This window comes from Echeneis naucrates, chromosome 16 (assembly GCF_900963305.1).
Source record: "Echeneis naucrates chromosome 16, fEcheNa1.1, whole genome shotgun sequence".
Classification (NCBI taxonomy): domain Eukaryota; kingdom Metazoa; phylum Chordata; class Actinopteri; order Carangiformes; family Echeneidae; genus Echeneis; species Echeneis naucrates.
This window is the reverse complement of record NC_042526.1, coordinates 17,423,871-17,436,345: the sequence shown is the minus strand read 5'-3', so window position 1 is coordinate 17,436,345 and position 12,475 is coordinate 17,423,871. Positions and strand designations below refer to the sequence as shown.

The following is a 12,475-nucleotide window of genomic DNA, read 5'->3' as shown; positions in this document are numbered from 1 at the left end:
TGAGCTTTTTAATGAGAGGGACTTAAATAAATCAGCAAAACTGTTAATTTACAGATTTATTTGCAGATAAGTTGATGCCACTTGACAAAAAACTGCGTGACAGCAACTCACATGTACAGTAACAATGCTTTGCCTCCCCCACCGCCCCCTCTCTCTCCCCCTCTCCCTCCTTCCTCCTCAGATATTGATGAGTGCGCTGAAGGGAAGCACTACTGCAGGGAGAACACCATGTGCGTTAACACCCCCGGCTCCTTCATGTGCATCTGCCATACTGGTTACATCAGGATCGATGACTATTCCTGCACAGGTGAGCTCTGGCTCTGCTCTGCCTTTTGAAAGCCTGGAGTCAAGTAGAGAAGGCTCTGTGAGCTTCGTCTTCCACAGCAGCCATTTTGTGGTCGAGTTTGATAACTGACTCCAAGTGGTCCAAATTAGACAACATTATTTATTGCAGTTGTTTGAGTGGAGAGCCCTATGGGATGGGGGGATATGTCTTCACTGTAGGCATCAACTGCCAGGGCTTTGTAAGAGAAGCATCTTATATAACAGCAACAAGTTATTGGCAGTTAGAAAGGATTTAATTTGTATCTTTAGTCATACGCTGGAGGATGATATTTGATTTCATGATGATAAATTCTACTGCCAGGAGACGTTCAGACTCCCAGAGATGGAGACAAGAGGCAGCCAGACATTCAGATATAAATATTGAGAGTTATCAGTGTCAGAGTTGAGTGTGAGACAGAATACGGAAGCAGTGTTGCAGAAAACTGTGGCATTAGAGGGAGACATATAGAGGGGTGTGATGAAGCATGATCCTCAAACCTTTACACCACTAAAACGTTTCCCCTGTTGTAAAAAGTGAGTCCTGACTTTTTTCTCAGAAATCTGACTTTCAACTCAAAGTCTACTAAAGTCTAAATTCAGAACTCACTTTTTTTTCCACAGCGGCCTTAGTCCTCTTCGGTACAGTCCCCTGTGTTTGTTTTTCATGTTTTTTTCCAGACAGCACTTGCACACAGTAAACATGCTTACCTTTGAGTTTTTCACCCTACAATTACTTGGTCTATTCATTTAATATGCATGGAGAGGAATGAGTTTGATTCACTGTCATTGGTTTTTCTCTGATTAGGAGCAACAAATTAAAATATAACACACACACACAAATCAATATCTGTCTTGTGAATCAGTTAAGCTAGCAGTTAGCTGTCCAATCAATTTTGGATTGGGGTTGCCTTATGTAGATGACGAAGCATATCTGCCTGCGTTTTGTTAAAGCACAAACTCCTAACTGCCCACATTTAATGAATAAACGTCCCTGAACTCTATTATATTGGTAGAAGACAAGTCAGTTGTTTGTTACGTGGCACATGTGAAACCTCAGAGCTGTTTTTTAAAGAGATTCCCATAGATCATGTGAAGACTTTTATCCTTTGAAAATGTCACTTTGAACAAAAAGAGGAACATAGATTAACTTACGGCCTCTTTGGAAGTGTCAGAATGTCTGTGGACTCTGCTTTTTTTTTTTGTGCGTGAGTGTGTATGTGTGTGTGTGATAAGGAGGAAGAAAGTGGCTGAGAACTTGAGAAACAGAGAGAATGTGAGTGGAGGCAGCAGATCCATTTGTTCCTGATCAAAGTTGAAACCAAAGTCAATTTCAAAAGCAAACCAAATCAATCTGAGAGAAAGAGATTGCGTGGGTGATTCACTCTCTTTCTTCTCTGTCTGTTTTTTAGGTGATTGTGGCTGTAGCCTTAGAGGTTCTTAACGGATTCTTCCACAATAGTTTGTCAGTAGATAAGACAAACATTCACATGCAGGAGAGAAATAGAGCTCTGCTATATCATCAGGACTGAGCAGACCACATGCAAACACACATGTTGTAAAAGCACCATTTATCTTGTATGGTAAAAAGACAAACATAGCTGTTTCTAACTAATCAGATAGCAGACTTTTAGAAACAGACAGCCATCCAACAAAATGTTGTTGTTTGATGTAAAACTGGATGGATGAACGCTGCTTCAGAGCCACCTTAACCTGGAAATGATGAAGCCATAGACTCAACATGAAACTGAACGCAGACACTGGAACTGCGAAGTGAAGAAAAACACACTTTCTATTGAATGGCCATCGGGGGGTAGCTGGTAGCAAAAAGTAGTCAGATTGTATTGAAGTCTATGTGAAATTGGTCCTTTTTCACTTCATTTATTACCTCAGTGAACATTTTCCAATGGGTTTATGGTCTTGAACATTGCTTCAAGTTTCAATACAACTTGATGGTTTCATTAAGAGGAAAATAGTCCACAAATCTTGAAATGTGCAGTGCAGAGGAGGTCAGAGTCACCCTTCACAGCCAAAGTGCAGACTTTAACACAGCATTTCACAATGACACAATGGGTGATGTCCCAGCAGGCTGTCACCAAGATGAAACCAACAGCTACAATCAACATCAATAGAGAATAACACGAGGAGTTTACAAGTCTGCAATCCACCAGCCCGGAGGAGCTGAGGCTGCTTAAAGTCAACCAGATAATAACATGTTAAACTTACTTACTGGAGCAGCCCTAATGTTTTAGTTCTTAGAATCAAAAGTAAATGTATGTTTCACAATCTGAATGTTGTGCTTAGGAATTTTATTACTTGAAGGAATCAGGTTCTACGTGATAAGATAAGTTAGGATATGATAAATCTTTGTCATACAATGTACAACAGTGCAGCGAAATCGGGGCACTGTCCCCCATCTGTGCAGAAAAAGAAAAAAAAAAAAGCCATTGATCACCACGAGCCCTATTAAAAGGCACCTGTGATCTAAAACTGATTTGTGCTCACTTTATTTATGTATCAGTCTTCAGACCTTTATCTGAATGTTTACAGTATGTTGGATTTCTTGGTTTACTCAGCCAAAGCTGGGCCCACCCTTGAAGCTCAACAGAAATACAAACTGATCAGATTTTTTTTCACACCGTCCAGGCTCAATCTATCTGTCTGAACAAAAATAAACGTTTGCACAGAAATTTTAAGCATTTCATTTCAAGCAGAAATCTCTCTGACAATCTGATTTATGTGTCAAAAGGAGAAACTAAAATCAATGTCAGGAGTAAGGATATTGCAGAGACACAGATGGACTGTTGTGAGCCCAACTGTGTGTCTATTTAAAATTCTCGCTCTCTGCCAAAAGCAGAACTATACGTACAGTAAAACATAAGTAAAAGCTGAGTCAGACTTTCTCCATAATAAAAAAAACTCTGCCCTTTGTCAAAAATAACACAATGTCACTCAGCAGTGATGAAGAACAGATCGTTCCTCACAAGTTGTTTGCAGTTTGTGAAACATGATGTTGAGTAGCTCCCTGTGTGCATCATCTCCGAAGAGGCAACAACGTGCTGCATTTCCTCCATGTCTGTAATTAAAAAAGCAATTTGCACCAATGCAAACTAACTCAGTGGCAGCGGAGTGAAGGAGCTGGCTGCTTGCTGCGCAGAACGCCAGATGATTGAGGCTCGCAGCCTTCCTGCAGTGCCATCGGAACTCAAATTAAAGCTGTCAGGCTCAACAATACATGGAGCACCTGCTGAAAACTCCCATTTCCTGCTCCAGCTGGGCCCCCCAGTGGAGTTTCTCTTTACATTTGTCAAAGGAAATCATGAAATAATGGCTCAAAGTTGAGATTTCATGATTTTATGACTTTCTCATAAACACGCTGCTGAAATGCATAACTTGATAGAATAGTGATGTTTGGTGTTTCAAGGAGTAACAAATGCAGATTCCTCTGTTTCTCTGGGTTCCTCTGATTTATGTAGAGAAAGAGATCTCACTACTTACACAGTCCTTTTCTATATTGTCTTTAGACTGCCACTGCAACTTATGTGATTTTAGTCAGTGTGTTTTCTCTAATCTTCTGAGCTGAGGGGCGAGTTTCATTGTTTTACTCATTTGTCTTTCTTTCACTGTGAGCTCATTCCCCAGATCCACAATGAAGATTAATACACAGAAAAAACCCAGTGGATTAAATTGTGTCACTATATTTTATGTGGCTTCTCATTAAAATGCCTCCAAGTCACTGTAGTGAAATACACAGCTATGTGTCTTGTTATAAAAGTCAATTTGTGTGATTAAACCAAGGCTTATGCAGAGGCTCAATGTAATGGCTCTTCCCCCTGCTCCAGTCAAATTACTGCCATAATCTCCCTGCAGAGTTACTGGACTATCAGCTCTGAGACAGTCACCATCACAAAGAACTCGGCACAGAACACAACAACAACTAAAGGCAGGTGGCACCTCCTACAGCAGGCGATCCGAGAAAGCGGAATTATTGCTAGATTACATGTTGATGATAAAAGTCAAAGTCTTAGTGTGAAAAATATAATAAGCACCCGAGTGCAAACAGGGTGTTTCTCCTTATACATGCTGACATTATGAGTTGGCTGTCGCCTTTGTAGTCCTGGAATTGGCAGTAATTGAGGATGCTCCCCAACCTACCAGCTGCAGGAATCTATTTCTTATTAATAGCAATTGAACATCTGCTTGTGTTTAAAAAGAGTCCATGGGGAGCGCTGAGTCTTCTAGGTTGCCCACAGAAGAAATATTACACCAGTGGAAGGAAACATTAAACAGCCACCCCCTTCCCCTCCCCTTCCCCACCCCCCTTCAGTACCCATTGACGTTCTACATTTGCATGATATACGAGTGTTTTTATCATCCTCAATGGCTTTCACCAATTAGCAAATTGCAAACTCAGCAGAAGCACTGTCCTGGTATTGATGACTGCCATATTTCCACATGTATTACTGTGTTGTATGTGAATCGGTCTGCCCGGTAAAGAGGATTAAGTTGACTGTAGTTCATTTCATGGCTCAGTGTTTATGTGAAGGATAGTGGATTAAAGGACTGATCTGCAGATTTAAGTCAGGGTAGAACAGCATGACGCTCTGGTTGTATGTCTACACAGCTTGTCTCAGGGTCAGCAAGCTCAAACAGAAGTCCATATTTTACATCGAGCCCACCCACAAAGATGGAGGTCTGCAGGTTCAGATCGCAGCTGGTGGTAGACTGGACCATGTGGACTTTGTGTACTTTTTTAAAGGAAATATATGCGGCCAAATGTCTCGACTCAACCCTGTCTCCCTGTCCAGCAGAGCCTTCGGCAAAAGAAATCCACAACTTTCTTTTGCCCCTTCCTTTGACGCAGATTTTTTTCCATGATCTTGACGGTCAAGATTCCTGCTCTTTTATTCCCTTCTACTCTTCCTCTGTTCGTCTTTTCCCCAAAGTGCCTGAGGTGCTCCTCGCTCTTTGAGATTAGCAGCTAATCCATGAAAGGTAGCGGATTGGTTGCGCTCTCCCTTTGAATGTTATTAAAGAAGGTTGTCCTGAGGTGTGTGTGTGTGTGTGTGTGCCAGATGTACATGTGCATGCCTGCGCCTGTGCTTGAGGTGCATGTGCTGGGTGTGTGTCCTGGTTCTAATCCTGTGATAACCAGACTTGGACCCCTGAGGCAGAGGAATGAAGGAGGGCTGGGCAGAGCAGGCAAAGCTGCGATGGACAGGGACCAGAGGTGGAGCATGGGGCTTCGTCAGCAACTGAGATCAGAAAAGATGACTTTCACTGTGACAGCTCAAAGGGTCTGATAACTTGAAGGAGTGAAGGCAACTTTTTCCTGTTTTTCCGGCCATATTATTGTAAGTCTGATGGAAAGTCTGAGGGGAAAACAACGAAACACTTTTCAAAGATTATTTTAAAAAAATTTGGAAAATCTAATATTATTTCTGTTGATTAAGAAAAAGACTGTTCTTAAATATGATAAGATATTAATCTGTACAAGTACAGCTTGTTTGTTACATAAATTGAATAAAGCCAAATTAGTTCACCACATGCGTTTAAATCTATTTAAAGTTCAAATCAGATTATAAAATATAATTAAACTAGTTGTGACATAATGCGCTCCTATTTAGCTTGCTTTTCAGTGTTTTTTTTTTTTTTATTATTATTCTTTCCTGAACAAGTCTAAAAACCAACAGGCAAAAGAGTGATTTATTTCCCCCTGACATTCATGTTATAAAAAAATCACGTCCTCTTAAAGGAAAGAAGTCAGACCTGCATGAGGCTGCTGTTTTTGAAGATGGGGGTCGAGCAAGAGGAGAAACAGACAACCAGAGACAGATAGAGAGAGAGAGAGATCCCAGTGACAGGCTGTACATAATTGATTGCTTATCTGTCTGCAGCCTGAGTAGCAGCAGTCAGCAAGGAAGCACCTCTCTTTTTCTCTCTCTCTCCCTCTTTCGCACACACTTGGTTATTTACTTGGTTATTAAATTTCGAGTTGCTTACACTCAGTGCAGGAGTGTAATCTGTCTTGATTCCTAAATAACCAAAATGACAAGTAGCCAATGCTGAACTCAGGGGTCTTAATCATAATACACACACACACACACGCAGGCACAGCACCTGGTGGCTTAGCTGTCTTGTCTGTTCAGACTGACGGCTGACTGTTTCCTGCTCTGTCAGATGTGATCTTTGGGGGGGGACTCTTTACGCCTCTCTCCTGTGTTTCTTCTACTGGTTTTATATGTCTATGAAAAGACTTTAATACTGCCCAACAGCAGGCATGTGTGTGTGTGATGCAGCAATAAGAACACAGCAGCAGGCACTCCTAAATGCCCTTCAACCTGTCTCTCACACACACATGTGCCTGAGTACATCGTACTCTCGATGGAGGAGCTCATCACAATGTCACTTTCAATTTGGATGAGCCCACGGTCTGTTCAGCAGATATAATGGATTGGATGATAGTAGGGAAATGGATGATACAACTCAGGTCTCTTGCAACAAGCATTCAGATTTCTCATCCTCTGAGTCTTCAGGTGCTGCCATTCAGTCCTCACATCTCACTGTCTTTCTCAACTGCAGTCATTTAAAAAGCTCATGGGAAAAGTACAGATGAGGTAATATGCAAAAATATTCTGTCTCTGGTTTTGAGGGAGACTCCGGAGAGCTGCTTAGCATCTCAACAGCGGAGAGAAATAAATGTATTTCTATTCCCCACCAGGAGCAGTGTGGCCCAGAAATTCACAAAAAATGTGATAGAAAGTCCAAACTGTTGCCCTCAGAGTCACACAAAAATCTTTATCACTGTTTTGAACCTAGATTAAGCTGTCCCAAAAAGTTTTCCCTACACTTTAAATATATGACAATATAAAGTAATTAGGAAACAAAAAAAGTTGCCTGGCTAAATTTTTCTTAAAATACTGCAGTTGCAGGAAGATCAGTCTGGCCATAAGTAACTTGCAACATTTATGGATGCAGATCTTTCACACAGAGAGATTAACATTTCAGAAAGTTCAAACTAGTCCAAAAGGTTTTTCACTCTGCAGCTCTTGTTGTGCCCAGCAAGCAAGCGCTTATTAGAAAGCAATACTATTTATGTGGTTCGCTAAAGTAACCGAGGAAGAGTTTCAGACTATAAACACAGGTAACACACACCTTCACGAGAGCTAAAAAATAATGCTATTTTCGGTGAGTAAAGTGAGATGCAGTGGCCCCCAGACAGATCTGAGCTTATAGCATCCAGAGAATAAAATATGAAGTAGCGACACAGGATGTGATTTCAATATGAAGATGAGGAAACTTCTCTGCAACTCCAAATTGGCTAATGATGCATAAAATTTCTCATCAGGTTAAATTATATTTATATTTTATATCTTTATGTTTATTACAGGAGTTAGCTCATTGTATGATAAATAAACAGTTTAAAATAGATTTTTATTTAGCTATAATTGTAGTAGCTGCAATCTAATATACATTATTTGTCCTGCAACGTTTCAGTAATTAAATAAAGACAATAATAATACCTAGAGGGGTTTGTAGTTCATAGGAGCTGATATAGTAACTTATCAGTGACATCAATTATATTTCTATAGGTATGCCACAAACATAATATTTTCAATTTTCCTTATAGTGACAGTTTCTCTGTTCCTAATTGTGGATTTTACTGTATGTGTGAAAAATCTATCTCACTTTTCGTCTAATTATATATAATGGCGCTGTGGTATTTCTGATTTCTTTCTTTATTTTAAAAGTAAACATTCTTTCAGCGTTTGTTACTTGCACTGCTTGATTTGTGTAGTGCCGTGTCCTCCAGCCTTTCATGGCATTGCATTGTGCCGCTTCAGTCTAAGTTTCCCATTCTGGGGTGTCTCCACACAGAGGGGAAGAGGTTTGTTTGCCAGTTGGACACGGTGCGTCATCAGGGGCTGCAGCCATTAGTCAGGCTTGTCGTGATTCATAACACACCGTATCACTAACTCCAAAGTGCCAGCAATGAGAGTTTGGGAGTCCATGTTCTAAAGAAACATTTTGTTCATGTTTGTATGAAAACGTGCAGCGGAAATTAGTGAAATGTGCCATTTTACAACATTCAAACTAAAGGCCAGTGTTTCATAATTGCAATGTTCCTTCAGTACTGTAAAAATACAAATGAAAAATCATTTCCAGTTGATATGAAGCTGCCCTCGCCCTCATTTTATGCCAACCAAATTAGAGCAGTGTCATGATAGGCGATTACAAAATGTCACTTATGTCATATGACTTGATTCCCTGGAGCTTAACTACCAACTATCTGAGTGTGGAATCTTATTTCAGCAGTGTACAGTAAACCAGGTTACCGGCTGGCAGCCATCGTGTTTTATAATTAAAAGAAAAATAAGCATTCAGTCTCCAGTCGTGTCAGTTTCTTGATAACTGTAGTGATTTGCAAATGTGAGGATGCTGTGTGAAATGTTGCTGCCGCTTATTTTATTTATTTATTTTTTTACAATCTCGCAGAAAGACGTTAAATTCAAATGAATATAGGACCAAAGAGCTGGTCTGAGCAACTTCAGTTTTGTTGCTGCGTGTGCAGATTTTGACAGTAGTAGCTCTTCAGCTCCATTCAGTTGTGGTGTGCCCCAGGGTTTAGTCCTCTGTCCTGATCCCCTTCTTCCTGCTTGGTTCCTGAGTTGGTAGATTAAGTGTATTTCTCGTATTGTCTGGTTTTTGCAGATGATACTCAGCTAAATTCAAACATGAACGGCTATCAAGGCCTCAATGCCAGATAACTCTTTCCAGCTTGACGTGTAAACACTGTGCACAGGTGGTGAGATCAATGAGAACAATGAGGTCAGTCAGAGCTTCTGGGCAAATGTTTCCCTCACACTAATCCAAAACGGTCCCACTCTCTGGGACCGTTTTGCTTTAGCCAGTCTATGGAAGGAACTTTTATAATGTTTTGTAATATGTTTGCCTTGTTTTACCCTGCAATATTCCCGTTTTAAATCCAGTTTTCTCCTCTGTTGTTATTGTAGAGCAGTTTGCCACTCTTGTCTCGAAATGCCCGTTATAAATAAATGTACCATCTCATCCTCAGAGCATGATGAGTGTCTCAGTGGGCTCCACAACTGCGACGAAAATGCCCTGTGCTTCAACATGGTTGGCGGACATAGCTGCTCCTGTAAGCCCGGCTACACTGGCAATGGAACAGTGTGCAAAGGTAAGTGACGACGTGACAGCGCTGCTGTTTATTCAAAGGGCTCAGTGCACAGGGACTCAAGACACCAGATGTACCGGAGCAGTGGTGAAACACTTGTCGGACATAAACCTACAATACATTCTGTTAGAAACAAAGACCTTTGTTTCCTGTGTCAAGTTCTACAAATAAAATCTGACAAAAATTAAGGTTCCTTTCCCCAAAAGACGTTCCTTTTGTACAAAACATGAACAAACCACCCTCTCTTATAGATGGGGAGAAGTTTGCATTGAGCATCGGCTTGCAATCTGTTTTGAAAAATTAAACACATATATATATATTTTATGTATATCTCCCAAATAGAGAATAGATCATGAATGCAAGCATGAAAATTTTTCTCGCAGGCAAGTTCACAGATAGTCTTCTTTTCTTTTTCATATTTACATTTTTACCGTTGGCCCGTGGCATCAGGTGTCATCCAAAATCATTTCTCAACAAATGACTGTATTTGACTTGAATTTCTTTTTGATTTGCCCTGAAGCATGTATCATGTGGTGTGGTTTCGTTTATTGTTGCCTGTTCTTGGTGGTGTACAAATTGATACATTTGTTGAAGCATACGTGCATGGCAGTGACTAATGAATTAATAGCTTAATGTTTAAATTAAATGCAATTTTTGGCTTTAGCAATTCTTCTCTTGGGTTGGCTTTCTACTTGTAATTAATCCCTTGATTAGAAATCTATTTGAAGGGGGATGGCACTGGTTGTATGCATAAAGATAAGTTTACTTATTACAGGGACTACAACAAATCCTGGAAGCAGTTTTACAATGTCTCCTGTGGCTCTGGAGGAGCTTTCTAAAATTAAATCAACTAGGGTTGAGCTCAGTAATATTTCCATTATCAATTCATCTTCTAATTCTTAAAATAGCTCAAAATCCCCATGATAATTTCATAAAGCTTAACATGATGTCACCAAATTTCGTTTTTTCCCTAATCACTGGGCTAAAACCTGAAATTAATCACTTTTTAATCGAAGATAAAGAAAAATTTCAATTGTAAACAAATATGCCCTTAAATTATTTATTGAGCACCAAAATTGCTGCTAATTACTGTCCTGTCAGCTGATTAATGATTTCAGAATCATAAATAGTTTTATTGCCAACTATGTGTAAACTATGTGGCTCAGGTGTTTCTATCTTGGCCAAAGAGAAGACAGAAGAAATAAAAAATAAAAAGGGAAATACATATATAATTTATATATAAATTGAAATGAGAAATATTCGTTAACTGGCTAGCCAGCTGTAAAGTCAAATTAGTCGACTTAAATTAGTCAGTAAAAGTCGGGTATCTTTTTTTTTTTTTTTCACTTACATTTTTACTCTTTTAAATCTGACGCCATCATTGCGGACACGCTTCTTTAACAAAATGTATACCAGTGTGCGATTCTCCATTTAGTGGGCTGTCATTTTGTTTTTTCACAATACTTGGCCTCTGCTCAATTACATTTATTTCCATTTCATTCTGTCAACGTCAGTGGCGTCTGTGTGTTTCGGGGACACATTAACTAACAGTCTGCCTATGGATAATGAACATTTTTGAATTAACCTTGGTGAGGTACATTAATCACGCATAATAATTTTGTGTGAGCCTGTAATGAATCACATCACAAAATTAGCTCTTATTCTGTATGCAAATACATATGCTGCTGCTGGTCTAATTACATAGTTAATGTTCATTAATCTTAGTGAGAAATGGCTCTTCTCTTCTGGTCTCCCTCTAGCTATGTGTGACGGATTGTGCCAGAATGGGGGGACCTGCGTCTCACCTAACAACTGTGTTTGCCAGCAGGGATTTACTGGGAAGAGATGTGAGACAGGTAAGAGTTAATTTTAGTTCCCCTCCTACGTTTCTCTCCTCAGAAATAGCTCAAGGAGCACTTTGGACTGAATGTTTAAGAAGGGGACGAGAAGCAGGCAGAAGGGTTGAGGTCTAGCGAGGGGGTGTTTTATGTTCGTCAGATTCAACAGGATGCAAGGGAAAGAGGGGGAGAGATCATAGTTGTCTTTAGTTATCTTGACTGGTGTTTTAAAAAGGCAGTGCTTATTCTTACTCTGCAGGGAGGTATTTGCCCTGACCTCAACAAAACAGCTGATCACTGAGATGCTTTCGTTGCTCACACTGCAATATTTGGTGTGTGTCCGTGAGTGTGTGAGACTGCGTAGTCCTTAGCTTTGTGGTGAATAATGAGTTTGTACCTCTTCCAATGGCCCGATGGAGGACTTGAACTGCAGTTGCAGCAGAATGGGAATTACACCGTACCACAGCCCAAATTAATCAGCGTGCCATTGCTGCTCATAGGCTCCGTGCCATATCCGAATTATGACTGTGCAAACTCTTGATGCACAACATCCGATATGGCATGGGAGCTTATCCAACGATTAAACCGGCTTGTGTTTATAGCAAAGACTGTATTACTGCTTACACTCATGCATGGAAATATATCAAACACAACATTATGATAAGACTCAGTGTGTTTACCCCTACAGTGCTGATGATTTAAGGTATCCAAGAGAGCCTATATTGCTAATCTAATCTATTACAACAACACATTCCCTATAACCCCTTTCAACCCTCCGCAGTGTGTCCTTCAGGAGACGAGCGGCCAAGCTAATAGAAAGTCAAGTCATCACAGTTCTCTCAGTATGTGTGCTTGTGTTTGAGTGAAGCGAACTGAGCCCTCTCTGCTGCTGCTGTATTGATTGCACATAAAGGGTCTTTTTTTTTTTTTTTTTTTTTTACAAGGCGTCCTTTTTACTGCCTGTCTTAAAGTAAATGAATTTCCTCATGGCACTGCTCTGAGATGCTGAAGGAAAAGAGAAAGATTGTGTGTGTATGTGAGGAAGAGAGCAAGAGAGAGAGCTACAGACACGCGTTAACACACCTAAACCGTAATGACATCTCCTCCTCCCCATTTTGCA

At 40.2% G+C, this 12,475-nt stretch overlaps 1 protein-coding gene across 1 annotated transcript in view; it reads left to right on the top strand.

The window, feature by feature from the left end:
- Positions 1-12,475, top strand: part of nell2a (neural EGFL like 2a) — an 82,176-nt gene that overhangs the window by 46,399 nt on the left and 23,302 nt on the right. The window contains 3 exon segments of the mRNA XM_029523235.1: positions 182-307; positions 9,398-9,520; positions 11,278-11,373. Coding sequence (XP_029379095.1) covers positions 182-307; positions 9,398-9,520; positions 11,278-11,373 — 345 coding nt within the window.